The following is a 27,266-nucleotide window of genomic DNA, read 5'->3' as shown; positions in this document are numbered from 1 at the left end:
CTCCAGCAACCCTGTTTGTTTCCTGAGATTAAGAATTCCTCATATCAGTGAGACTATATGATACATGTCTTTCTCTGATTGACTTATTTCGCTTAGCATAAGATTTCAGCCTTCTTAAACTTGTTACATCGTGTTTTGTGATCTGCCGTGTGATCCCGGAGAATGTTCCATGTGCACATAAGAAGAGTGTGTATCCCGCTACTGTTGAGTGAAATGTCTTGTGGATGTCTGTTAGTTCCTCTTGGTTTTTAACATTGTTCAAGTCACCTGTTGCCTTACTGATTTTCTTCCTGGGTGTTCTATCCGTTATTGAAAGTGGGGTAAGACGTCTCCTATTACTGTTGTATTGCTGTTTCTCTATTCAAATTTGCTGATGTTTGCTTTATATATTTAGGTGATCTGATGTTGAGTGCTTATATGTTTATAGTTGTTATATCTTTCTGTTGAATTGACCCTTTTATCATTGTATAATTAACGTCTTTGTCTCCTGTGACTTTAAAGACTTTTTGGACTTAGTCTGTTTTGTGTGATGGAAGTTTAGGCAGTCCTACTCTCTTTTGCTTCCCATTTGCATGGAATATGTTCACTTTCAGCTTATATATGTCCTTATATCTAAAGTGAGTCTTTTATAGACAGCATATAGTTGAATTTTATTTTACCGATTCAGCCACTTTTGTTTCTTTTGATTGTGGAGTTTAATCCATTTACATTTTATATTCTTTATTTTTAAGCCTCCCAGTGACTCTCAGTTTACTTGCATTCTGTTTTGCAGATGGAAAAACCGAGGCTTCACAGGCTGAAGGAATTTGCATCCACATCACACTGTTCATAATGGCAGGGCTGGGATTTGAGCCCTGTCTTATTGCAGCCCAGTCTTTGAACCTCTGCTTTTTCTTAGAGGAAGGGAGGGCATTTGGATTGAGCCTTGAGGAACAGAGGCCTGTGAAGTGGAGCAAGGAAGGGGTGCTTCAGGCAGGCGTGTGGGCCTCTGCACACACAGTGGTGCACCCTGGTTCTGGGAGTGGCAGGCCGTGCGGTGTGGCCTGAGGGCAGGTCTGTCACTGGTGTTCGGTAGTAGAAGATGGGATGTAAAAGATAGGGCCGGAGCCAGTGAAGCTTGAAGGCCATGCTGACCAGTTGGCTTTCATTCCAAAGTCTGTAATTTTCTAGAGAGAGAATTTCCATAGTAAGAGGATAACGTCGCTGGTGCTGAAAGAACTTCCGGCTGCGCTTGGATCATTGTAGAAACTTTGGAAGGTACAAGTGTAAAAAAAAAAAAAAAAAATCTTACACCTAATGGTGACCACTTAGAGGCAAAGATGCTAGGGAGTCATTTTGCCTGAAGAGGATGGTGAGGGTAGTGGCTGGAGCACAGGTGAGGGCTGCAAGTTTACAGAGAGCTTGGGGGCAGCATGCGTGGGAAGCCGTCCCCACCTGGCTCTGTGATAGAGGGATAAGGAGTCCTTGAGGATGATTCTGCTGTGTCCCCTGGCACCTGGAGAGAGATGTACATTCTGATAGTAGCTACATGTTTGGGGCAGTGTAAGGTGGGGTGGGGGCATTGGTGATAGTTCAGTTTTATTCCTCTTGGGTTTGAGAGCCCTTCACAATGGTTACAGGGAGATAGGTCTAGAAAGGAAATTAGAAATGTACATCTGTAACTTGGGGGTGAGGTGAGAGCCAGAAGTGGGTGACTTGGAGTCAGCTATCATGTAGAATGCGGAGAGAGGCAGGTGGATCCCTGAGACATCGCTAAGACTTGAAAGCAAAAGCAAAATGCTCCCAGGAAGGGGGACCAGGGAGAGTCAGGCAGTTGAGAGGAGAATAAAGAAAACGTAGCTTCTTAACCATCTGAGCCACCCAGGCACCCAAGAAAACGTAGCTTCTTAGAAGCCCTGAGGAGCCCAGAGGAGTCAGCGTTAGGATGGAGGACATTCTGGGCAGCACACGGCTGGGGAGGAGCTCCTTCCAAAGAGGAGGAGCCAGCCCTGACGACCAGTTCTGGGGAAATGGTGCAATGTGGGGGCTGCTCTCAAGAATCTTGACAGGAAAGAGAAGCGGGAGGAAGGAAAGGTGGGAATTTGCCACAGGGAGAGAGTTGAGAAGATCCCCTCCCTTCTTAAAGAGAAGGTTGATGGTGATGGTGGTGATGGGAGTACTTCCATTGTCTGAGTAGAATAGACCTCTAGGAGGGGGGGACGCTGAGGAAGCGGGGTAACACTAACAAGGTGCTGGGTTCAGGTGTGGGTTCCGACTCTGGCCTTGCTGCCCAGGGATGGCAGGATTTCGGCCCCACGCCTTGGTTGACTCCCTTCTAGCCGGGCGCGTTATAACTGCGGTGTGGGGCTGCAGCGAAGGTTGGACAAGGTAGTAGATGTAGAGGGCGAGGCACCTGGCTGTTGTGTGAGGAAGCGTTTGGTGCGTCGCAGCTAGTATTGTTTTTATTATTATTTGGGAAGGTGTGGGTCGAAGATGGCTCTAGATTGAGCCACCTGGAGGTGATCGGAAGGGGGTTGGGAGCAGTTCTCATTTTTCAAGAGTTAGGAGGGGACCATGGATAAGGGCATTAGCGGAAGGATGATAAGACCGTGTGACAGGTGTAAAAGTGTGCTGTCACAGTGGGGCACAGCAGCTGAAGGGAAGACCAAGGCTGGGGGACAGCAGTAAAGGGCTCAGCTGAAGATGAGATTTTATCATTGTGTCGGCTGGGTGGCCATGTGGCCACGTCCGGCAGCAGTTGGCAGCCCAGAGGGAGGGGACGGGAAGGCCAGAGGGTCAGTTTCATCCGGGGCTGGGTACGGATGGCAGAGAGTGACTGGTCCAGTAGGATGGGGTAGAGGGACATCTGGTCAAGGGATTGGAACGCTTACCAGATTCAAAGATTGAGTGTAAATAGCTCTAAAGATGGAGTGGCAGTAGGTATGTGTGCTGGGCAGACGAACAAGAACTTGTGTTGGGGGAATTGTATTTTGGGGTTTCAGATATTAAAAGTAGTAAAATTCTGGGTGCCGATCTGGGGGAGGGCAGGCGTTGGAGGCCAGGGGGCTGGATGGGGTTGGGTGATGGCTTTCCTGGTGGGACTTTGACAAAGGGGGTAGATCAGGGTGTGTGCTTCTCAGGGGTGGGTTAGGTGCTAAAAAGTCAAGTATTGTGTTTCTCAGGAGGTTTTGGGGTGGTCCTACTTGGAGGAGAAGTATGGAGAGGCCTTGATGAGCTTGAACAGTAAGTGGTGAGGGGAATAGGGTGGTCGGCACAGCCACAGGCACAGAAAGCCGTTGTTGAGATAAAAGGGTGCTGCCTGAAGTTTGTAGAAATCCTCAAGATAAGAGGAATGTAAAACAGAGCTTCCCTGGACGACGGCCTGTTCTCTCTGCTCGGCTCTCCTGGGGTGTGTCTCAGGGCCGTTCCCCGGTAAAAATGAGAGAGTGGGCAGCGGGGGGAGATACAGTTCCTGTCCTGGGAGGCCCCAGATTGACGCATGTGGTTAAACTGACTTTCTAAGGTGATGTTCTCCATAGAGAAATGGAAATGCAAGTAGGTAGGGGTTTTTTTTCTTTTTTTCTTTTTAACCAAATATGCCTTTTCTACTTGACCCTTGGCACTTACTCAATCTCATTCTCGCTAACAGGCGCAGTGTATTTTACCATATAAAGAAGCCAGGATGAAACCCTGCTGGTGGTCATTGACTTGCTTTCTATTTTCCTCTGTTGCTGAACATGCTGCAGTTGACGGCCTTGCACGCAAAATCCTATGCACGCTCTGGACTGAGTTTGTTTTTACTCATTTGAGATTTGTTCCCTTTAATAGCTCTAGCGTGGTGGTGAACTCTGCTTGGAATCCATTCCCTGTAGTCTGGAAATGTGATTTCCAGAGTGTGCTCTGTTTGTTTTGACACAGTCTTGTGGTAACTATGTAGGTTTCACAGAGACTGCCTCCTGGGGTCCCACGGTACTTGGAGTACTGGGTGTGCAAAAGCCTCATGAGTTAGCCTTCGATGAGGACGCTGAGAAATGGGGAAGCCTTGGGGGTCGCACAGAGGAGGACACAAAAGAGCCCCACGCACTGGGGTGTAACTTTGTTCCTTCGTGGCTTCTCCCTCTGGTGTTCTTTAAGCCTTCCCGGTATAGAACCAGTGCCAGGAAGACACTGGAGAGCCCCTTGCCTGGGGCTGGGGCTCGGACACCTGAATCTTCCTGACACATCAGACCTGCAGAGTCTTCCTCCCAATTCCCCAGGAAAGTAGATACAAGTGGCCTTGCTCAGATTCTTGTCTGCAAACCAGACATTCCAGCTGCTGGTCTCCAGAGCTGCCCCTTTCACAAACACCTCAGTGGAATGTGGGTTTGAACTGAGATCACCTTCTTGGCCAGTTTTGGGGCCTGGGAAAAAAGAGCTGCTTTGGAAAAAAGCTTTAGCTGGTTTTATAGGTTTTTTTTACTTGCAAGTCTGGTTAACTGTTGGTCTGAGCTTGGAGGTTGCGTTCCCCATAGGAGGGCTTGGGTCAGGAGAACTGGCCCTGCTCTTGTGGGTGGTTGTGGCTTTAACTGAGTTACCCCCCAGAGCGCATCTTTTCCCTCTTGGACCGGCTGTCCAGGGCGTGGGAGGGAGCCGGTGTTGGTTCCTGCCAGCAGCAGTGACTGGACAGTGTGGTTACCCTTTATTTAATGCCACCCACTCTCATTCTCCCCCTGCCTGAGGAGGGGGGGTGGGGAGAGGGGAGCACTCTCTTTTCAGTTTGTGGCACTATCCCAGAAGCTCATGATCTGGTACATAAGAGTCAAATGAAGAAGCTGGGGTAGAGACAGAAGATGGGAGTGAGTTGGAATTTGTAGGACAAACTGGTTTCCTTTCTCTGATTGTAGGGCAGGTACTTAGAGAATCAGCCTCTTTGTCTCTACACACACACACACTTTTGCTCACTTGTGTGTACTTTCTCTGACCTGGGACACCAGGGAGGGATAAGGGTAGGAGTTCCATATGGCCTGTAGCTGTGAAATTGTCTCTCTTGGATATGAGTTCCTAATATGGTATTCATATAAGGGCCTCAGGAGATTCACAGTCCCCTGAAATTGTCTGCAAAATGACATGTGCATAGCTTTCATCAGATTCCCAGAGGGGTCTCTGATTTCTGAAAGGATAGGAACCTCTGCTTTGGGGTTTGAATCTTGGACTAACTGTAAGAAAAGCAATAGCCGGCGTTCATTGGGCTCTTACCTAACACCAGGCACCACTAAGCACTTTACATGCATTATTTCATTTGAGCTTCCAAACCTTGGGAGGAGAATGTTGTGATTATTCTTCTCTTACTGATGAGGAGGTGGACACACACCAGACCCAGAATGATGCAGTTTGCTGGAGCTGGCACTTGAGTACAGATGGTCTGATTCTAGAACTCTTAGCCATTCCTCGGTAGGTCCTTCACACCAAGCCGGATGGTTCCATGGTGACTCTGGCATATAGCCACCTTGTCCATCTCCACTGCCAGGATTCTGGTATAGGACTCCACTGGCCCTGAGTTGGTACAGTTACTCACCCGGTTTCCACATGTCTGTGGGGGTTGGAGGGAGGAGGTTGTCTTTATGAAGTCAGATCTGTTCAATTTTGTATCTCACTTCTGTGACCTGGTTGTCCTCAGTTTAAGCCCTGGAAGTAGGAATCCATGGCTGTGGCTCATGGGGTCACTGTGAGCATAAGATCAATTGCTAATGTACCTGAAAGAATTTTGGGAGCCATGGATGCTGTGGGATTATATGTCAGGATGGTGACATCTGTGCTCTCCTTAGGAGAGTGGGCAGCATCAGGCTCAGAAGGACAGCACCCACCCAGTCCAAAGGGTATGAGACCCAGGATTGTTTGTCTAAGCTGCCTGTGGCCAAAAGTACACTCTGGACAGAGAGGTGGTGATGTAACGGGGCCTTGTGTGTGTATTGAAAAATCCCTCTTTGCTCTTTCCTCACTTCAGGTTTGTCCTTTGAGTCAAGTCAAATATTTATTGAGTATTGCTGAGTACAAAAGTAGGGTATGAGAGTCGTTAGAGAGCTCTGCTCCATACGGAAGCAGAGCCCCTCTTCTTATGGAAGGCATGGTCTTGGTTGATGGGCAAGGACATGTGTAGATGAAGGGAGACGTACGGTAAGGTCAAGTGAAGACCACGGTCTGGTTCTGGCTGGAGGGTGTGGGGGAGAAGGAAGGAAAAATGAAGGAAGGCGGTTCAGGTTGGAGAATTTGAACAGTTGGGTGAGTGGTGGGGGTAATGGTGTCGGGGTGGGGGGATGGACACTGAGCAGACAGACTGACCGTGAGGTCTGGGAGGGTCCAGACTAAGGGAACTGCGGATTCTCACTAGCATGAGGAAGATTGATCTTTCATTGGAGGGTGCAGGATGGATCAGAGAGGGGAGCTAGATGCCAGCCAAGGTCTTTGCAGTCTCTGAGCATTTCATTTCTGCAGCTCAAATGAAAATTGAATTTGTCATTGATGGTAATTTTTGCACAGTTGGGTTGGAATAGGCAGACCACACACCTTGTTTTCCCTGTTGGACTTGCCATGTGGGGTTTGTGTCAGGGTAATGGAAAGATCACATGTTGTTACTTTTCTCTTTCTTTAACCCCTTGTCCCACGTATGTAGCCACCTCTTGACTGAACGTTGCACATCGAAAGTGCTCCGTACTTACTTATTTTTGGATTCGTGGCATTGGGGAGAGCCAGTCTCTATAATAAAATCTAATTTTAGGTAATTGTTTCTGTTTCCTTAAAAATCAGCCTTTTCGGGGCCCCTGGGTGGCTCAGTCAGTTCAGCATCCAACTTTTGATTTCAGCTCAGGTCATGATCTCAGCATTGTGAGATTGAGCCCTACATTGGGCTCCATACTAGGCATGGAACCTGCTTAAGATTCTCTCTCTGCCTCTCCCTCTGCCCCCCCAACCCCTGCCGTGCGCTCTCTCTCTCTCAAAAAATTAAAAAACAAAAAACACCAGTCTTTTCATTTGAGTTGCTTTTATCTTCCTCCTTTTCTTTCTGGGGGTGCCGTGGTGTAAACATGCTAATTATCAATACTTTTATTATAAGGTAGCAGTTGTGAGGAGCCTGTATTATCCACAAATGGAGTAAATGACAAATAATTGAAAATAAGCTCTGTGAGTTGCAACAAACCTATTAAGATCTTTATAAACAGCTACTGTACTCGATTTCACTAATCTTTTTCTGCTTTTCCTGTGAACAGACCAGGGGTGGATTGGGACTGGCCCAGGTGAGCCCCAGTGTGGTGTGTCTGTTCTGGCCTTAGGTTTGCAAGGGAAAGACTCATTGGTTCCAGCAGTGGGGAGGGTTGGAGAACACTTCAAAGGGAGCCTGGCTCATGCCAGACAGGCAGGCCGTTGTCTCCTTTTGTTCCGAAATTGAGTTGAACCATATCTCGGAGAGGGGAGGGGCATTGGGTAGGAACTCTAGAGCAGGGTTGGGAACTCTTATTTTATACTTTCCAACTCTCTACATCTGTGTGTTTTTCATTGTGATTGTTTTATAACAATAATATAAAAACTATTTAGTAATACAGTAATAAATAAAAATAATGATCTAAAAATCGACTTAAGGTATTACGACAAAGTTAAGCAATTAAATACAGTTGGAGAATAGAATGGCATTAGAATGGCATTTTATTACAGTTCCACAAATAGCCGCTAGCTTTATAACAGACCTTTCTCTGTGTGGAGTCCAAGCAGAATGGCACCCTTAACCGTGGATTGCAGGTACTCCGTGCGCGTATCACCGCAGATGGCCAACCGAATTGTGGATTCTGCAAGGAGCATCCTCAACAAGTTTATACCCGATATCTATATTTACACAGACCACATGAAAGGAGTCAGCTCTGGGAAGTAAGTGTCTGTGCATTTTTAGAGCTTATTTCTGCAGCTAACCCAGCCTTTTCGCACTCCTGTCCCGATTGCAGTGGAAGCTGCCAGCTCTGTGTCGGCAGCCAGAGGAAGAGTGATTTCAGAATTAATTTCCTCCCGACTTACTGCTGTTGTCACCAGCGGGCATCTTCTGAGCACCTATCACGTGGGAAGCATCATAGTGGCCGGTGCTGGGGATGAGGGGTCCAGACCCTGGCCTGGGGGAGTTAAAACCCAGCTATTAATAAATGGTGCTTCCAGCTTTAAATCCCATTTGTTCCCACAAAAAATTAAAGCAAACAAGTTCTTCCACCCTGAGTAAGTAACAGTTTAGGGGAAAATACCCTTTGTTGGTCTGTGCCAGTTGGTTTCTCCCTCTATCAGGGGGAACAGCACCCCTAGAGCCAAAGGAAGTTGTTACTGCAGATTTGACTCGGGTTTAGGGAAAGCCTTTGTGGAAAACCTCACTTTAGAAAATAAAAAGTTAATGATGATCTGTGTAATGAAAATAACTTGTTTTAGGCTTTGCTTGTATATTTAGCAATCAGTAAGTTAGGGAAGCAATTAAAAACTAATTTTTTTTATTATGAAAATGTTAAATATACAGAAAAGTTGAAAGCCTAGCACAGTGAACACCTGTGTGTTCCTACTACTTGTAGTTAACAGTGAATGTTTTGCCAAATTTACTTGTGTGTGAGTTTTCTGTGTTTGTTTTTGTTTTTGCTGAATCATTTCAGTGCTTACAGTCTGAAGCTTGCAGGTCGTGTCTCCTAAAAATAAGAATGTCAGAGATTGACTGTTGTGGGTTCAGAAATCATTTTTTTGCTAAGTAGTAGCACAGCCCCTCCTCTCTCATAGCCCTTCTGTCTGAGCTTTCCTTTGACTTCAGCCAAAGAAGGAGAGAGAGCACAGGAGGGCTGAGTGTGTTACGGCATTTCTGACCTTGACAAGGTCCATGGGACAGACGAAGGTGATTTCAGCAATGTGGTGGCAGCTCATAACTCAGAGCAATGGGGGTGGGGGTGTCAGAGGATACAGTTGGGAAAGGATTTGTGTGCCGGGCTGGCCCTTTCTCTGGGTTTGGAAAGGTCAGTGATGGTCCCAAATCTTTGGTGCACTGCTCAGATATCGCCAGCGTTTTCCTTGTTCATGTGATGGGAGTCATAATGCCGGCATCATTGGGTTACCGTACACGTTGAAAGACCACATAGGTAAGCCACTAACGCAGTGGCTGGCACACAGTAGGTCCTGCAGAAATGCTAATGCTGCTCCTCACTCCCCGCCCTTTCTCTCCCCTTCTCGGCCCTTCTCTGAGGGGAGGGGATCACAGAGCCATGGGGGGATAGGTAGCCGCAGCAGCAGCTGTCTGGGTGGCCTGGTCTCCATTGTGCCACCTTTGTCTGGCCCCTGGCTCCGCGAGGGTGTCTAGGGATGAAGCAGAGGAAGCCTGAAGGCCATGCTGCCCCCACGATGGTGCAGCTTTTCCTAATGCCATCGACTCAGCTGACCCCGGCGTGTGGTCCAGTCCTATCCCTGCTGAGGGTGAGTAGGAAGCTCATACGTGGATCAGGACGTGGGCGTGATGGAGATTTGTGGGTCATCAACTCCAAGCCCCACTTAAAAAAAAAAATTACACGTGAAAGCAATGCATGATGTTAGGTTTGTGTTTTCTAAATCTCAAGTTACAGAGGACAAATGGTGCTCTTCCTTCTCTGTTAGGAAATGGTGAAGTCATAGTGGGCATTTTCCTCTTCTGACTCAGTGGGGTATCCATGTAATGAGGTTTATTGAACTCTGAGACTGAGAGTGTGTGTTGTGGCCATGGCCTAGAACTGTAGGGAGCGGCAGCTCTGGGGTGGCCTGTGTCCGCACTCTGACCAGTATGCACAGTTGTCGTCCCGTTTTGATCCTCACAGTCAGGGGGCGCCTAGGTGACTTAGTCGGTTGAGCGTCTGACTCTTGATTTCAGCTCAGGTCATGATCTCAGGGTGGTGAGATTGAGCCCCGTGTCAGGCTCCATGCTCAATGCAGAGTCTGCTTGTCCCTCTCCCTCTTCTCCTCCCCCTCCCCTTACCCCCCCAATAAATAAATAAATAAAATCTTAAAAAAAAAAAAAAAGCTCTCACAGTCAGGACTTTCAAAAAAAATCTAGTCCTTTACCAATTGGGAATTTTTTTTTTAAAGATTTTATTTATTGACTTATTTTTTTGAGAGAGAGAGAGAGAGAGCGGAGAGAGAGCACGAGCAAGGGGGAGGGGCAGAGGGAGAAGCAGAGTCCCCCGCTGAGCAGGGGTCCAATGTGGGCCTCGATCCCAGCACCCCGGGATCATGAGCTGAGCTGAAGGCAGACACTTAACCGACTGAACCACCCCGGCGCCCACCAATTGGGAAGTTTTGGAGGCTGTCACTTGCAAATTACTAAGGCAGATCTTCAGTGAGGTCACCTGGTGACCAGCTGCTTTGTCATCATAACTTGAAACAGGCCAGATAACACACACACCCCAGATTGGAGGGAGAAAATTCGCGTAATGCACACATGGCTTCGTGTGTTCTTGTGTTTTTCCTAAAGCAAATACAGTGTTATATGGAACAGTCTTGATTAAATACAAAGCTTATTGTAATAACAACTACACACACCTCAAAGATTTCACATGGATGGAAAAATTCGGAAGTTCTTGGGAACTGTAAGTGAGCAGGTGAAAGCAGTGAGGGCAGCTTGCCTACTGGTTCTGCCTCCCTCTGTTTCCTACTCTCCATGTTTGCATGGCGCCTCCGGTACCACTGAGCTGGATGCCCTCCTTCCTCCTGGTCAGGTGACTCGAAGGCAGCTCGAGGTTGCCGCGTGGTGGGATGGCTGGGCGGCACAGCGTTAGGCGGTAAAGCACGACTCGGAGCGCCCCAGAACCTTTGTTCTCACTCACCCCCTTCCCTTGGCAGGTGTCCTTAACCCTTGGCTGGGTAGTTTTTCTGAAACAGATGTTTTGGCTAGTTTTGTGTTGGACACAGAGTGCTTTAGGAACATGGATGTTGAATTGTGTTAAAGGGGACACGTGTAGTGATTGCATGTCGAATATACTGCTGGGAATACATATTTTTTTAAAAGGCACTGGGCAAAGTAGACGTCTGTGATGTCAGACTTGGAAATTTTATGGAGAGGTGCCGTTGTTATTGTTCGTGGACTGATTTTATTTTGTGCCAAACCGGTTGTCACTGAGTTCTGTGAGAGCAGGAACTCCTCTGTTTACCGTGTGCTCGGTGTCCTGGCCATGGAAGCAGCTTTTCCCTAAATGTTTGTTGGATGCATGAGTGAATGAGTCAGCTGGTGTTAGCTTCTGGCTGTTGGTGGTAGGAACACAACAGGAGAGAACACTGTGCCAGCTCACTGGTTAGATTAAATGAATTCTGAGGGGTGCCTGGGTGGCTCAGTCGATCATCTGCCTTCGGCTCAGGTCATGATCCCAGGGTCCTGGGATCGAGTCCCGGCATCGGGTTTCTTGCTCAGCAGGGAGTCTGCTTCTCCCTCTGCCGCTCCCCCTGCTTGTGCTCTCTCTCTCTGTCAATGGATAAATAAAATCTTAAAAAAAAAATAAATGAATTCTGAGTGAGGGATGTTCTTCAAACAAAGGTCTATAGGCCCTTTCTGGCTCATGTGGTACTTTTCATTACGGGGGAGCAGCCTGGTATTTCGGAAGAAAGCTGTCATCGGTGGCCTCCGGCCACTCATATCTTCTGGATTGGTTGAAGGCCTAGTACTGTGGTGGAGAACTTTCACGGGCTTTGGAGTCTGGAAGACCTGTGTTTGAAATGCATTTCAGTCACTCTCTAGCTGTGTGGGCTTGGTGCTGGTTGCTTAATTTCTCATTTGTAAAATGAGGGTGGTAATGTTTACTCTGCAGAGTTGTGGTGTCAAAGCTCCTAGCTCAAACTGGCCATAAGTAGGTGCTCATTATCTGGTATCCCTTGTTCATGTTACTTTATATGTTGATCGTTACAGGCTCGCACAGTATGATCTTTCACAGTGTTGGAGTGGGGGGAAGGAAGGCAGGGCCAACGGGAAAAGCCGTGCAAACTTGAGCGTAATCTTGGTTCTGCCTTGTGTGCTCTCACTAAGTCGTTTATATTTCTAGCATAAGCTAGTAGGATCTCTAGGAAGGCTTGCTGTGGCCAGAGAGAATGCCATCAAAGAGAAGTTTGTTTTCTCTTTTCCTTTTGCTGGTGAATGTGAACCCCCCCCCACACACACACACTTTATGAACCCTACTCATGCCTGTGCCTTTGAATCCCCAGGTCTCCTGGCTTTGGGTTGTCACTGGTTGCCGAGACCACCAATGGCACCTTCCTCGGTGCTGAACTGGCCTCCAACCCCCAGGGCCAGGGAGCAGCAGTGCTTCCGGAGGACCTCGGCAGGAACTGTGCCAAGCTGCTGCTCGAAGAGATCTATAGGGTATGTCCTCTGTCTCTGCAGGTCTGGGAGCAAAGCCATCATTGTCTCTCATTTTTATTCCTTAGTGACTTTTTTCCCTTCCAAGGGCTTAAGCCAAGGAGTTAACTTGTTCCTACCCATTCAGCAGTTTAGCATTAACTACTTGAATGGATTAAGTAAGCTAGTCGGTGACAGAGATCCAGCCCCACTGGTTTGGGAAACAGGGCAGGTAAGTTTAATGGGGAAAGGAAGGAACTAGAACAGAGTCATACAAAAGAGAGAGGGTTAAAAAATGAAGCCGGTTTGGTGGTGATTGGCCAGTTGAAGAGCACACACTGCTCTGACCGATGCAGCACCATCTCTCAGCTCCTCGAGTCCCTGCTGTAGGGGAGCAGGGGCTCGCTGTTCTCAGCTTTTTCAAGAGAAGCCGGAAATCTGGATTTGTATGTGACAATTCAGATAGAAAATCGTATCGATGGGCTAGGTTTTGCAGTGTGCTGTGGCACAGAATGCTGTCTGGGGAAGGCAGTCCTGCGTCGGCGCACAGTAGGGGCTTGGAAAGATCAGAATGCGGCAAAAGACAGGACTTCACCAGTTGCCATTTTGCTTCTGCAGCTCTGCTGTGGGACACAGCTCAGACCGGCCTGGACCAGCCTGTCCTTCCAGTTGCCAGAGTATTCTTTGCGTGCACGTGCACACACACTTACTGTGTCCTAAAGGCAGTTGAGCTGACCTAAAAGAAGCAAGGAAGAAATTGGAAGGGAAGGAAGAATGACAGCAGGAGAAAATAAGATGAAGCTGCCTGAAAATATTCTTTAAGATCCCATAAGTTTGGTTAGATGAGAGTCACAAATGCAGCTCCAAGGTTTCTGTTTTTCTGCACTATCTTTCACCTTGGTTCCAAATCTGGAAGCTGAAACTTCGCCCTTGAAATGCAGAGTCCAGTTCAGGCTTTGAGGGATGTTCACTTCTCTACTGTGTAGGCGAGGCCCCACGTTCTTGAACTGAGCACCGGTGAGAACTGTACTCTGGGTGGTTTGCTACTAGATGGTGTACGGTGTTTGAGAACTGTCTTTTCTGTCGAGCTCAGGAGCCTTTCATCTCTGTATTTGTGTATTTATTCTCAGTTACTAGACCTCTCTGTGGGTCCTTCCTGGAGTCTCCCAGGGAAGTTTTGCCCTGTTGAAAGCAACAAAAATCACATGTGAGCCCAGCGAAATAAAACCAGTAAGGCAGGTACAGTGGTGATTTTTTTTTTCATTCCCATCTTCCTTTTGCCACTCTCACTGATAACTGTGGTAAGGTGATGGCTGGGTCATGGGATCCCTATACAGGCCGCATTAAGGAAAACAGCTTATAAACAGTCTACTCCCCTGATCCAAGTCAGCATTCTTGAAAATGTTATTGGTCACAAGGTGGAACAAGTAAGAATGAACTGTTTCAGACTTAATTAGGATGTCCAGGTCCTAAATGGCTTTATTTCATGTCCACCTAATTAAGATGAAGACAGAGAACCTGTAAGTATGTCTTCAGTGAAGTGTCTCTGTCCTTGTTTGTCCCTGTACTCACCGTTCAGCTGGGAAGTAGTGGAGGAAGGAAGCACCGTGTCAGATGAAATCCTCCACAAAGAGTGTGGTCAGGGTCTGGCCTCAGCTCTTTTGATGCTAAATCAGCCCAATGGTTGGTGCTAAATTTAGTGATTTTTTTTTTTTTAATTCGCTGATTTTTGAAAGACAGGTAGTAACTGGAAGCTGGGAATAATGATCCAGAGCTTGCGCTGCCCGTTACTTAGTTCAGGAAGTCTGTTGTCTAGGATTGTGTGAGGAAAGCCTGTGTGTTTTACGTGCATCCTCCAGCCCCTGTTGACGTGTGCAGGTGTCCCTTCCTGGGTCCTGTGGCGGCTGGCAGGCCCTCTTCCTGACTGTGGGGGATGTTCTGTCTATTTCCAGCGGACCTGGGGGCATTGGAAGCATCGAGTCACAGAATAGCCCAGTGGGAGCCCATTTTGTATCCCCGTAAATAGTGGATCATAAGCCTCTAGGTAAAAGCACAGCCAGGCCATCAGTCCACAAGAGAGAAGACATACAATCTGGATTCGGTTATTTTATTTTTTCTTTACACTCCAGTTAAGTTCTATTTTATACCATTTTCTTATGCCTGGACCAGGTTTTCTGCCTTTGTTTTTAATCACTAAGAAAACATCCTTTGTATATACGTCTAGGATCTTTAAGTTTTAAAAGGATGAAAGTGCTTTATGCTTTTATGAATAATTATTTTTAAGATTTTATTTATTTGAGAGTGAGCATCTGTGTGCAAGCAGGAGGTGAGAGGGGGAGGTGAGGGACAAGCAGACTCCCTGCTGAGCGCAGAGCCCGATGTGGGGGCTCGGCTCGGCTGGGTCTCACGACCCTGAGATCATGACCTGAGCCGAAATCAAGAGTCAGATGCTTAACTGACTGAGCCACCCAGGGGACCCTATGAATCATTTTTTATAGGTGTGTGATGTGACAAGGTTTAAATGAGTAATAAAAATCCATCCCTTTGAGGGTACCACTTATTTTTTATCAAAGTTTTCATCCTCTTCTCTGATCCCTCGTTACATCTGTGTCTCCTTGGTGACTGAGCCCCCTTGATTCTGTGGCAGGCTCCCTGGAACTGCCTTTCTTGCTCATCTTTTGTTGCCCCATCTGCTTCTCCTCCCTCCCACCCACCTCTCGAACATCTCTTCTGTTCAGATCTCACCCTGAGACACTGATCTCATCTTTCCACTCCTGCATTCAGAGACCTTCTCCAGCTTCTCACTTTTCCATGATAAAGTCAAAACCCTTGGCCCGATTAGAAAATCCCTGACTCAGTCTGTCCTTTCCCTTCTCCCGACCGTTTCTCGTCCGTCTGCACAGCGTGCAGCCGCTTTTCGGCTGCTCCTTGCTGGCCCTGGGTCCTGTTTGCCCCGTCCTCCTGCTCCGGGGCCACCTCAGGTCCCTGTCCCCAGAGTCTCCCTCTGGTTCCAGCTGGGTGACCGCTCTCTCCTGCCCACCTTGGCAGCCCCAGTGCCCACAGCCCCCGACGAATGCATAGCGCTGGCTCCGCCTGAATTGTCTCTGTTCCTGCTCCTTTCTCATCGCTGCAGTGAGAGCGAAGCCACTCAGTACCAGGACTGCAGCCTGTGCCCTGGGGATGACTCCACTACCCCCTCCGTGGTGTCCCGTGCACACATAACAGTGATCACGCCGAAACGTCGCCCCAGCACATAACTGGAAACCTAGCGGTGAGGATGGTAGAAAAGCAGCACAGTGATAAGAAGGAGAGATGGAGAACAGTTTAATTTTAGGCAGTTAGGAGAGGGAGCAAGTTCTGTAAGGCAGAGTTAGTGTTGTTGGGCCTCCTCTTCCTCAGGGGTCAGGTTGTCCTTTTTAGATGGAAATATATAAGCTGTAACCCTTCTTGTCCTAAGGTTTGCTAAATGAGATAAACACTGTCCTATAGTATCTCTGGTAGTTTGCGGGGAGCAGTGGGTTTTCATCAAGGCTAGCTGTAGCATAAACCCCCTTATATTCTGACTCCGTGGTCACAAATGAAGTCCAGCAGCAGAGAACGGGTGACCGCTCCTGAGCACTGACTTACTCCCTACACTGCACACACTCCGAGAGGACAGGTGCAGCCACAGAAGCAGCAGTGGGGGGCTACCCATTCCGATCACAGTCCGGGAGAGCCGCACTCAGAGACAGCGTGTCTCACCTTGATGCTTACAAAATACGTAGAGACCGAGGTCATCCTGCTTTCACTGTGCACAGTGCAAGTTTGAATTGTTGTAAATCAAGTTCTCCCAGGAAGTATGATGAGAAATAAAGACACTTTGAAGGGCACAGATGTCAACAGCTGTAATGCATGCATTGGCAGATGCAAAATGGCAGAAACAGTGGAGAAATTCAAGAATGAAAGAAGGAAGACAACCAAAGCAGCTGTGTTCTGGTGTGGAGGAGAAGGAAGGGAAAGTGGCGGGGAGTAATGCGTAAGCAAGCAGTGAGGAGGGACGGGCTGAGCGCAGTAGTTCTCCAGTGCTAAGGCACACACAGGGAGAGAGCCGAGAGGCTCCTGGAACAGGCCAGCAGTATCTGAGTGTGACGAAATGTAGGCATAGGTGAGACCGGTGGAAGGTGACTGAATTCACGTCAGATTAGCTCCAGAACAGATCACAAGAGAGGCGGCATTCACATAGCCCTAGGTAATTAACTATACATTGCCTAGAGCTGATTAGGGGTTTTTGCTTGTATGTCCTGCCTCTTCTTTCCTTACAAAGGCAGGGTTTCATTTTTCACTAGATACAGCTGAGTGTCTATTCATTCGCATAGTCTCCGTGATTACAGTTGTTTTTATTAACTGTTACTTTCACTCCCTAAAGTCAGCTGGTGTAAGGGTTACTCCTCAAAGACCTGCCCTCTATTTTATTACTGCTTGCACTTTGTAGTCTCCTCTTCCGTGGTTCTGATCCTCTGGGTGTCTGCAGTTTTCCTTCCCTCTGTTTTGTTGGTTTTCCATTTTCTGGTTGGCACAACGATTAATCTTTAAGGTGTTTGTGTTTACAGGGTGGATGTGTGGACTCGACCAACCAGAGCCTGGCTCTGTTGCTCATGACCCTTGGACAGCAGGATGTTTCCAAAGTCCTGCTCGGACCGCTGTCTCCCTACACGTGAGTCCTTGCCCTTCAGCCTTACCGTGCTGGCCGGTTTAGTCTTCCAATGGCCCAGAATGACACAGGTGTTGTGTGCCACATAGCTCGTCTCTGTGAAGCCCGGCTTGTGCTGATGCATAGAGAGTCAGAGCCTGTCATCCTAAACCTGCTGTTTAACAAGGATCCTGCTTTCCATTTCTTTCTTGTAGCTTCACCATTCCCGTCTGTTGTTCCCAGGTCATCAGAGTTACGTGACAAATACTGGGCCGTTCTCTTGTCTGTGCTTTAGATTTTGTTTCCATTTTGGAGGTAAACTCCTGGTTCTGTTATAGCTTGGATTTTGTTGTTAGTTTTTTAAATCCCCCTCTTCCTTCGCTGTGGCCAAGAGGACTATCTTTTTGTCCAAGACGTTAGGGTGTGAGCTGGCTGGAAAGATGAACGAGGAGGCAAAGTTCATAGTCCTGCCGCTGGACTAGTGGGGAAAATAGGTGAGTTTGAGGCCATGGGTGTCATCCGAAGTTGACCACTGAGGCAAAAAGAGCAGCTCAGACTTAATGATAAACAAGATTTAAATGATACACAGCAGAGGAGAAGCATTTCCTATTGATAGTAACAGCCGACATCTGTGTGTGTGTGTGTGTATGTGAATATCTACTTCATATCGTTACCTGGTCATCTGTGGGTGGGAGCGGGCTGGGTGGGCCTCGTGTGGGTGGAGATACTCAGGTAGATATGAGACTGAACTGTCCTTTTTCGGTTATCATGGTACCGATGCTGTATATCTGAAAGGTACAGTACTGTGATAACTGAAGAATGGTGGTGCCATCACATTGGGAGAGGGGCACGCTCCGCCATGACTGGGGAGACCAGGAGACTGGAGGAGATTCTTATGGAGGCTTTTTTTTTTTTTTGATTGCTGGTGGGAGATTGTTTTGGAACAAGGAGATGCAAGAGAGTACATTCTGTTAACAGAGGGGGAAGACTGATAAGCAGGAGGGTGGTGAGGACCACACTATCTCCCGATAGCTCGTGTAAAGTATTTCACAGCACAGGAAACAGGAAATTGAGTAAATAGCACTCTGACGCCAGGAATCAACAACACTAAGATAGACTTTGTAACACTGGCAATTCAAGAGCGGTTCAGGGCTGGGAGCTCAGCACCCCGAGTGCAGAGATTTGCTTCCCGTGGAGAGTTTGCTGGCAGGGCCGACAGTCTGGGCCCGCCGCGGCCCCCTTCGGCTGGTTAGCAGCCCTCGCGCCTTCCCAACCTCTGCTCTGGGGCAGCCGCAGGCCTGACTGCTCGTGTAGCGTGAGGCTGTGTCTAGAAACGTGTGCGGTCATGGGGCATGGGGTTTGGCAGAACATTATGTGAAAAATGGAATGTATATTTTTATTTTTCCGTCACAGTGGTTTTTTTTTTTCTTCTTTTTTTCTTTTGGAGATTTTTTTTTTTAGTTTGGCTCCAGGGCCTTTATAATCTTTTCATGTCAGCAGCCCCTGTGGAGATGGTCAAGATGTGACTGGGCATTTTTAAAAGTCCCTGTGTCCTGTCCTCCTCGACTCACTCCTCACCAAACATTAATTGCAGTCTCCTGTCTTCCAGAGACCTTGCCTAAAATTATAACATCTCCTGGGAAAACAAAGTGGTCTGCTCTGAATGGAGCTTTAGAGGAGTTGGACACATTGCAAAATTATGTGTTTTGAGACTTGGGTCTAGGCCTTACAGGACATTTGTCTTCTGGATTACCTGCCTCCCGGGGCTTCATGTCAGGGAGGGGACAGCCTACCTTCTTTTTGGTAAACTAGCACAAGGGTAGGGGTTAGGGAGTTTATTTTTGGAAGTTGTATCTGATTGGGACCCATTTTCCTCATGGAAGGCTCCAGTGGCCCAAAGTAATGAAGGGGCAAAGGCAGGAAGAACTGTGTGTCCTTGAGGGACCTGATAAGCGAAGTTAACATCGTATTTGTGAACAGTTAAGGTTGAAAAGGGACAAAATCCAAATCAGGAAGATAATAGGGGGGGGGGGGGGGGAGCAGTTTATCCTAGTCAGATTCAAGAGCTTTTGAGATCAAACTGTCACACTTACTTTTAAGAGCAGATAAAGTCATAAAAATTTGTTTTCTGAAACCTGATTTTTAACGAAAACCAGAAGCAAGGCCCTCCTTGGTTTAAAGAAATGTATTCTGGCACTTTGCACATTTTGATTTTTATAAATAGCTTTTCCAATGTCTGTTTACAGAGCACTGGGATTAAGGAGGATGTTTTTTTCGTGCAGTGTTGCTTTCAAATCCTTTCTGGAAAATAAGGGTCTCAGTGTTCTTCCTTTCTTTTCCTTTTCCCTCTGTCTTACTTCAGGAGATTCCTGTTGGTGGTTTTCTGTGTTACTTGAGAAAGTAAGTCTATATGTGTGAAATTCTTCAGGAAGGCCAGAGAGATTTTTTTTTTCAGTAGAATAAAATAGTATTAAATGGCATGCTAGTATGTGTAGAATCTATTTCTGTTGAATTTATTGAGTTTTAGATGGTTATAGTTGGTGACAGTGGTTCTGCCTTCCCCTCAAAAAGCTTAACTTTAGAATTTAGGGAAGGATATACACTCTATTTAAAGGCAGGGTGAACAGCAAGAAAAATGAATATTAATGAGCATCTTAGCATTTTGGGCAATTGTTCATCACTGGAGGCTGCGGTCTCCAGAGCCTGCTGCATTCTGCGTGTGCGCAGGTATCAGAGTCCTGCCTACCTGGATTTCAGGTCTGGCTCTGCCCTGGGGCTTGGGAGACCGTGGACCAGGCACTGAGCACCCTGAGCATTTGTCTCATCAATAGAGACGGTGAATGGTCCTGAAGTCGTGGGTTTGTGGAGATGGAGTGAGGCTTGAACGAGGTCAGGTCCTCAGCCCTTCCAGCCGTGCAGTATGCCTCACAGAGCTCAGTCCATGCCGGAAGCAGGTTTGTGCCTGGGCGTCCCCTCAGCCTGGGAAGTCCAGTCTCTCGGTAAGGTCTCTTTGGACACCAGGAGGCCTAGGAAACTTGCTTTGGGTGTTCTCGAGCCTGAAGTCACTGTAAATTGTCTGCTCAGCTATCTCTAAATCGGTATTCATTATGACCAACCTCCTGCAGTCATGTTACTAAACACCACACATGTCTTACTTGCGATTCCAAGAATTCTGTAAGGTCGGTTTATCTAATGAACACTTACAGTGTTTACTGTTGTCTAGATGTTGTTTTAGGTGCTTTAAAATGTGAACTCATGTAGTTTTCATGATGGCCCTGTGGGGGCGATAAAGGCAGGTAGGTACTCTTCATGCTCCATTTTACAGGTGAAGGGGTTGAGGCTGGAGAGGTGGAATCCTGTCCCCTGGGGGCACACAGGTCAGCCAGTGGGGTTCTGACGGAGACAGTCTCGTCCAGAGTCCCTGCTTCCCTGACACACTGTGCTCTTGTGTAAGAGCTGGGATTCCATCCACATCGCTGGGCCCCAGGCACCTCCCTGCCTCAGGCAGGGTGTCCTGCTGCATCTTTTCAGAGTCCTCATTGTAAAATGATCTCCTTCTATCTTTAGTTAGAAGTCTAAAATAAACCATGCCACTTTGTTTTTTTTCCCCCTCACTTTAATAAATGACCTCTTTCCACTGCGTGTGAAGTGCTTGGGGGGGAGTGAGAGCCCAGCGTCCTTGTTCACACAGACTGATCGGGGCAGTGGGCTCCCCCAGTCTGAAGCACAGCAGCGTGAGACCAAATGAGAGAGCACCCGGCGGTTTGGGCTCAGTGGCTTAGCTGCTCTCTGCAAGCTAGTGCGGCCCGCTCCACCTTACCTCTGCGGAGTGCTGGAGGTCCTGCAAAGCCCCGTCCCTTCTGTTATGCCGTTTGTACCCCAGAAACGTATTTGGCATGTGGGAAAAAGCCAGGGACATCCTTACTTTTCAGATGAAAAGAGAGAAGTAGTTAAATTCACTTAAAAAGGCGGCAGGGAGCAGAGAGTCAGGCTGGGGGAGATGTGGGGCCTCGGCCGAGCTGGGCTGGGGACTCACCATGAGCATTCATCCTTGGAACAGAGGTCAGCGGGCTTCAGGAAAGCCACTGTTGGGCAGAAAAAGCACCACCCGTGTATTTTTTAAAAGCTGGTGTGTGATGACTATGGGGTCCCACTGAACAGTTGTTCTTCCTGCCCCTGAAACTTTCCCCTCAACTTCCAGAGCAGCACCTTAGGCCTGAGAAGCAGGTAACCGTAATAGCGAAGTGACTTGGTGGAACAGAAGGCAGGACCCTCTGTCGGGTTTTGTGTCTGTGGAGCTCCTGGACAGAGGGCTCTCCTGTGATCCTGGCACCCCTCTGGCGTGGTGTTCAAGGGGTGGTGTGGGCCGCCTGGAAAGTCCCGGGCAGTTGGGGTTCAGTGGGCAGGTGCCCATGAGCCCAGTGGCCTTCACCTTTTGACCAACAGTGGTGGTGGGAACAACCCACCCTTTGAAAATACGCAGGAAAAATGATCTCTGTGCTCCAGAAGTCTCTGTAAGTTTGTCAGATGGACTGGAGGCTTTCATAGAAAAGTATTTTTCTACAAAAGTATTGTTTTTGGTTTTGTTTTTTCCGAAAATAAATCCTCACTTTTTCCTGAATAACAAGAAAACTCACTACAGGAGCGCCTGGGTGGCTCAGTCGGTTGAGCGTCTGCCTTCGGCTCGGGTCATGATCCCGGGGTCCTGGGATGGAGCCCTGCTGAGCAAGGAGCCCGATGGCTCACCATACAGTTGTCTAAGTCAGGAGTTCAAATCCTTCACACAGGAGTCGTATAGAAAGAATTCCAGTTGTCTAAAATGGTCAGTCTGCAGAGCTGCCCGTTACTCCGTGCAGGTGGTCACCGTGCCCCCCGAGGGGCAGAGTGGCTGTCACTGAGCCACAGCTCCTCTCCCGTGTGGCTCTGTGCTTGTGTCCAAGAGGCGGGAGTCCGCAGTGTGGTGCTGGGGATAGAGAGGGGCGGGCATCCTACACCGGGAGGAACAGGCGCAGCCACGCAGAGCTGTGCGTGGGGAAGCATGCAGGTCAGCGTGGATGTGACTTGTTGAATTCCTTCAGCAGGCAGTTAGGATTTCACATCGTCTGTAGTTATTTCTCGGCTTCTGGAGACCCAGCTGGAGGGCGGAGGACATTCTGAAACCTCCCCCTAGCCCCTTCAAACAGGCAGCGGGGCTGGCAGAACATCCTGTAGAATGTGGACCCGACTTTGCTTTGGCTAGCCGTTCCAAAGGCTACACACGCCCCGTGGCTGCAAACGTGTGGGCCTGCACACTCAAGCCTCTGTTTCTCCATCCTTTTCCAGGAGCTCGGGGGCGCCCGGAGGCCCCTCGGGGGTTCTGCCAGCTGCTGGGGGCGTCTGGGTTTTCCAGCCCAGCCCAGCGATTCCCAGCACAGCTGGCCGGGATGGCGCTGGGAGCCGAGCGCACCCCAGGCAGCGACAAGACATGCCGTTTTCTCCCCAGAGCACAGACAAGTGGGTGAGGCGGCTGGCGCTCTGCCTTGCTGCCAGCTGGAAGCGCTGCCCGCAGATGTCGACTGTTTATCTGTGGGTTCGATGTGTTTGTTTTCTCTCCTAGGACAGGGTGGGGGACATGGTGGGGCCCGGACAGAGAGCACGAAACGGAACATTTCAGTTGGTGAGGAAGACAGGGAAGCCGGCACGGCTGGAACGGGCTTCCCTTCCCTGCTGAGAATGAGGGCGTCACTTGTCAAACCCCCTCTCCCTTCAGTGCCTCGTGGCTGAGCAGCTGGTCGAGCGCCCGGCGGGGAGAATGGGTTTCAGCAGCAGACTCAGTCTCTGCCCGGGAGGTGCTCTGCCAAAGGGGACGTGGGCAGTTGCGAGACAGCTCTACAGAGCATTAATTAGACCCCATGAGCAGAGCCAGGAGCGCCGTGGAAACCACACTGCTTGCTGGCTGAGGAAGCTTTCCTAGGAGAGTTGCCAGATGGGATGTTACTTTGAAGATGGAGATGAACAGAGAGCAGAGAAGCGAGGGACTTTTGTGCGAGCGCACCCCACGCACCAGACCTACTGTGCAGGGAGTTACTGTTTCTTCTCTTTGTCCCTGATGTGCTGCTCATGTCAGCCAGACCGGCTGAGGAGTTGTGCCACCCCCTTTCCTTCCTTTGTAGGTTGAAGGATGGAGGGACAGGAGGGGTGCGCAATTCACCGCAGTAGGCTTTGCGCTCATTCGGATATATACTGTGTGAGGGTGGGAGCCGGGCCCACTACTTTTGAATTTCACAAATATCGTGTATTTATTCATTTTGAACAGCTGTATTGAGATATAATTCACATACCACACAGTTTACCTTTTTAAAGTGTACAATTCAGGGGCGCCCGGGTGGCTCAGTCAGTTAAGCGTCCGACTCTTGGTTTTGGCTCAGGGTCGTGAGATCGAGCCCCACATCAGGCTCCGCGCTCTGGGGAGGAGTCTGCTCAGGATCGTCTTCCTCTGCCCCTCCCCCCCAGGCATGTGCACTGCACTTGCGCTCTCCCTCTCTAAAATAAATAAATAAATCTTTAAAAAAATAAAGTGTACAATTCAGTGGTTTTTAGTATATTCCCAAAGTTGTGTGACCATTACCCCAGTTTCAGAATAACCATAATTTTAGAATGTGTTCACCACTGCACAAAGAAACCCTTTGCCTATTCACGGGTATTCCCTACCCTTCCTGCTCCCCCCAACCCTCAGGCCTGAGCAACCAGTAATCTGCTTTCTGCCTCTATAATTTGCCCGTTCTGGACATTTCATACAAGTAGACTCATGTAGTACGTGGTTTTTCGTGACTGGCTTCTTGGACTGAGCACAGTGTTTTCAGAGTTCATCCGTGCTGTGGCGTGGGTCAGTTCTCCACTCCTTTTCAAGGCCGAATAGTACTCCACTGTACGGATATCCCGTATTTTGTTTATCCATTCATCAGTTGATGGGCATTCGGATTGTTCCTCCTTTCTTGGCTATTATGAATAATGTTATCACAAACATTAGTGTCAAGCTTTTGTGGGGGTGTATGTTTCCTTTCTCTTGTCCTGTACCTAAGAGGGGAATTACTGGATCATATGATAAGTCTTTACTTGAGATTTAACTGCCAGACTATTTTCCACAGGGCCACACCGTAGTAACATTGCAACCGACAGTATTGAGGCACCTAATTGCTTCACATCCTCGCCCAGACATGTGACGTCTCTCTTTTTGATTGTAGCCACTCTGTGGGGTGTGGAATGGGATCTCCTAGTCATTCTGATTTTCATTTCCCTAATGACTGACGATGTTGAGTGTCTTTTTATGTGCTTATTAGCTATTTGTATGTCTTTGGAGAAATGTCTATTCAGATCCTTTGCCCATCTTGGATTATTTGTGTTTTTTTTATTATTGAGTTGTAAGAGTTCTTTATATTCTCAATACCAGACTCTTACCAGATACATGATTTGCAAATACTTCTTTTTCCAACCTGGGAGTTGTCTTTTCACTTTCTTGATAGTGTCTGTTGATGCACAAAAGATTTTAATTTTGATGAAATCCAATTTATCTGTTTTTTTCTTTTATCACTCTGCTTTTGGTGTTGTATTTAAGAAACCAGTTTCCAGCCCAAGATCATGAGGATTTTCTCCTGTGTTTTCTTCTGTGAGTTTCATGTGTTAGCTGTTAAGTTGAGGTCGTTAATCCATTTTGAGTTAATTTTTGTGTATGATGTGAGGAAAGGGCCCAACTTCATCTTTCTGCATGTGGAGCTGTTCCAGCAGCATTTGTTGAAAGATAATTCTTTCCCCATTGAATTATCTTGGTGCCCCTTTTGAAAATCAGTTCACCAGGGGCGCCTGGGTGGCTCAGTCGTTAAGTGTCTGTCTTTGGCTCAGGTCATGATCCTGGGATCCTGGGATCAGGTCCCTCATCGGGCTCCCTGCTCGGCAGGAAGCCTGCTTCTCCCTCTCCCACTCCCCCTGCTTGTGTTCCCTCTCTCGCTGTCTCTCTCTCTGTCAAATAAATAAATAAAATCTTAAAAAAAAAAAAGAAAAAATTCACCATAAATGTGTGGGTTTATTTCTTGACTCTCAACTCTTTCCTATTCGTCTTTATGTCTAGAATCAGTATTTTGAAAGCTTCTCAGGTGATTCCATGTGCAGGCAGGGTTAGAACCGTCTGGCTAGGGTAGGGAGTTTGGATGGTTCAGTTGGGGGGCAGAAGGATACAAGGTTGCTGGATACTTCATTACTGAGACGCAGACCATCTCTTCTTAACTAAACCAGTGTTCCCAAACTTGCCTGATTAAGAATCACCAGGGAGGGGCGCCTGGGTGGCTCAGTCAGTTAAGCGTCCGCCTTCGGCTCAGGTCATGATCCCAGAGTCTTGGGATCGAGCCCCTCATCGGGCTTTCTCCTCAGCTGGAAGCCTGCTTCTCCCTCTCCCTCTGCCACTCCCCCTGCTTGTGCTCGCTTTCTCTCTGTCAAGTAGATAAATAAAATCTTAAAAAAAAAAAAAAAATCACCAGGGATCCTTGTTAACAGTAGATTTCTGGCCCCTGTGCACTGAGGAGACATGGCCTGTAAAGGGTGGGGAGGGGCTGTCTTTGTGTTGGCCTATGCTTCCAGGCTCTACCATGTGGACCCTTGCTCCCTACCAGTTGTTAGTTGAATAGAACCTTCAGGAACTTGTGTGTTTAATGAACTTTCCAGGTGAGTCTTATGGTCGGGCCAGCTGGGGAGATGGTGAATCTGCTGGGGCAGACCAGTAGAAGCCTGCTTACCTGTACAATGATCTTTCCATGGAATTGCTGTTCCCAAGGTACTGTTGGGATGAAGCCATCATTCTGTCTTAAAGGAGATGATGAGAAACAGCCCTGTGAAACCCATTGTCACATTTACTGTGAGCTCCTCCTTGGCCATCTTGTTTACTATGGCCTGTCATATACACACAAATATTGTTATACCCATATTTCTTCCCACTCCCTTGCCTCGTTTACTTTATTTAAATTTCCATAGTACTTTTAAGGAGTATTTAACTTGTCTACCCCACTACATTGACAACTTCATGAGAGAAGGGATTTTTGTGTTGACTACAACGTCCCCAGCACCAAGAACAGTGCTTGGTACCTAGTACACACTCAGTAAATGTGTGTTGAGTGAATGGAAAGGTTATATTGAGGTTGAGGAATGAAGAGAGAGACTTCTCTATTTTGGCATCTGCTTGGTTTTATGTCATGATGCTGTGAGTCATGGGAGTCCATGTTTTTCTCTCTTTGCAAGAGCTGCTCGTAGACTAATGCTGAATTTGTGTCCACTCAAACTGTGTGGGGCCTGATGACTTATGTGTCATGTACTAACCTCGGACCTTTAAAAAATGTATTTAATTTATCTTGTATTGTGTGCATCTCTATAGGCTGTCCAGATCCGCTTTGGAAAATGGCAGGCTGTTAATAAATACTATTTAATGAAGTTTGATTGAGATGTTCTTAATTTTAGATATTCTTGATCTGTGAAAGTAAAGGCTTGGGTTCTAGGTGGGGGAAGGAGAGCTTCTTTTGAAAATAGGATTTCTTTTTCACTCCTCCCTCGTTTTTTGTTTTTTTGTTTTTTCCTTTTTAGGATAGAGTTTTTGCGGCATTTGAAGAGTTTTTTCCAGATTATGTTTAAAATTGAAACCAAGCCATGTGGTGAAGAACTCAAGGGTGGGGATAAAGTGCTGATGGCCTGTGTTGGTGTTGGTTTCTCCAACCTTAGCAAGACCCTGAAGTGAGACTGTCACCAGATAAGGCCCCAGTGCCTACCGACAAGCAGAAGCTGCCACGGACACCCAAAGGGACCAAGTCCACATTCATACAGGACAGGATATGCTTCTGCATCAAGGATTTCTTAATTTCCCATTAAAAAAAAAAATCAGAATATTTAAATAAAAGACATCTCTGTATCATGTGGTTTCTAGCCACCTCTGCAGTGGCCCGGACATTGCTCAGGAGGCCCAGTCATGACGAGCGCTCCCTTGGCTCACCTGAATGAAGAGTGTGCCTTCAGGACACAGTTGTGCTGCTAAAACAGCCTCACACCTGCATCCCTGGGCTTCTAGGGATGCCTCCTCCTGCGAGGACTGACTGCTTTGGGCCTCGATGTCTGTGTAGGGATTAAGTGAGATAATACGGGGTGGAGTGCACTGCTCCACACATGTCAGAATTGGTCTGTGAAGCTCACTTGTCCCTCGTCTTCTGAATGGACTGACATCATGGAGGCAGGTGCTACCCGCCTGTCTGGCTCATCGTATGTGTATGTGGG

At 47.9% G+C, this 27,266-nt stretch overlaps 1 protein-coding gene across 2 annotated transcripts in view; it reads left to right on the top strand.

The window, feature by feature from the left end:
* Positions 1-26,884, top strand: part of RCL1 (RNA terminal phosphate cyclase like 1) — a 97,709-nt gene extending 70,825 nt beyond the window's left edge. For both annotated transcript variants that reach the window (XM_021694342.1, XM_021694341.1), the window contains exons 6-9: positions 7,750-7,875; positions 12,181-12,337; positions 16,903-17,006; positions 26,586-26,884. In XM_021694342.1, coding sequence (XP_021550017.1) covers positions 7,750-7,875; positions 12,181-12,337; positions 16,903-17,006; positions 26,586-26,736 — 538 coding nt within the window. In that variant the 3' untranslated portion in view covers positions 26,737-26,884. The remainder of the gene's footprint in view (positions 1-7,749; positions 7,876-12,180; positions 12,338-16,902; positions 17,007-26,585) is intronic.
* The last annotated feature ends 382 nt before the right edge of the window (positions 26,885-27,266 follow it).

This window comes from Neomonachus schauinslandi, chromosome 13, assembly GCF_002201575.2.
Source record: "Neomonachus schauinslandi chromosome 13, ASM220157v2, whole genome shotgun sequence".
In the NCBI taxonomy this organism is placed as follows: Eukaryota; Metazoa; Chordata; class Mammalia; order Carnivora; family Phocidae; genus Neomonachus; species Neomonachus schauinslandi.
Note: the sequence above shows the minus strand (reverse complement) of the source record. Positions and strands in the feature narration are given on the sequence as shown.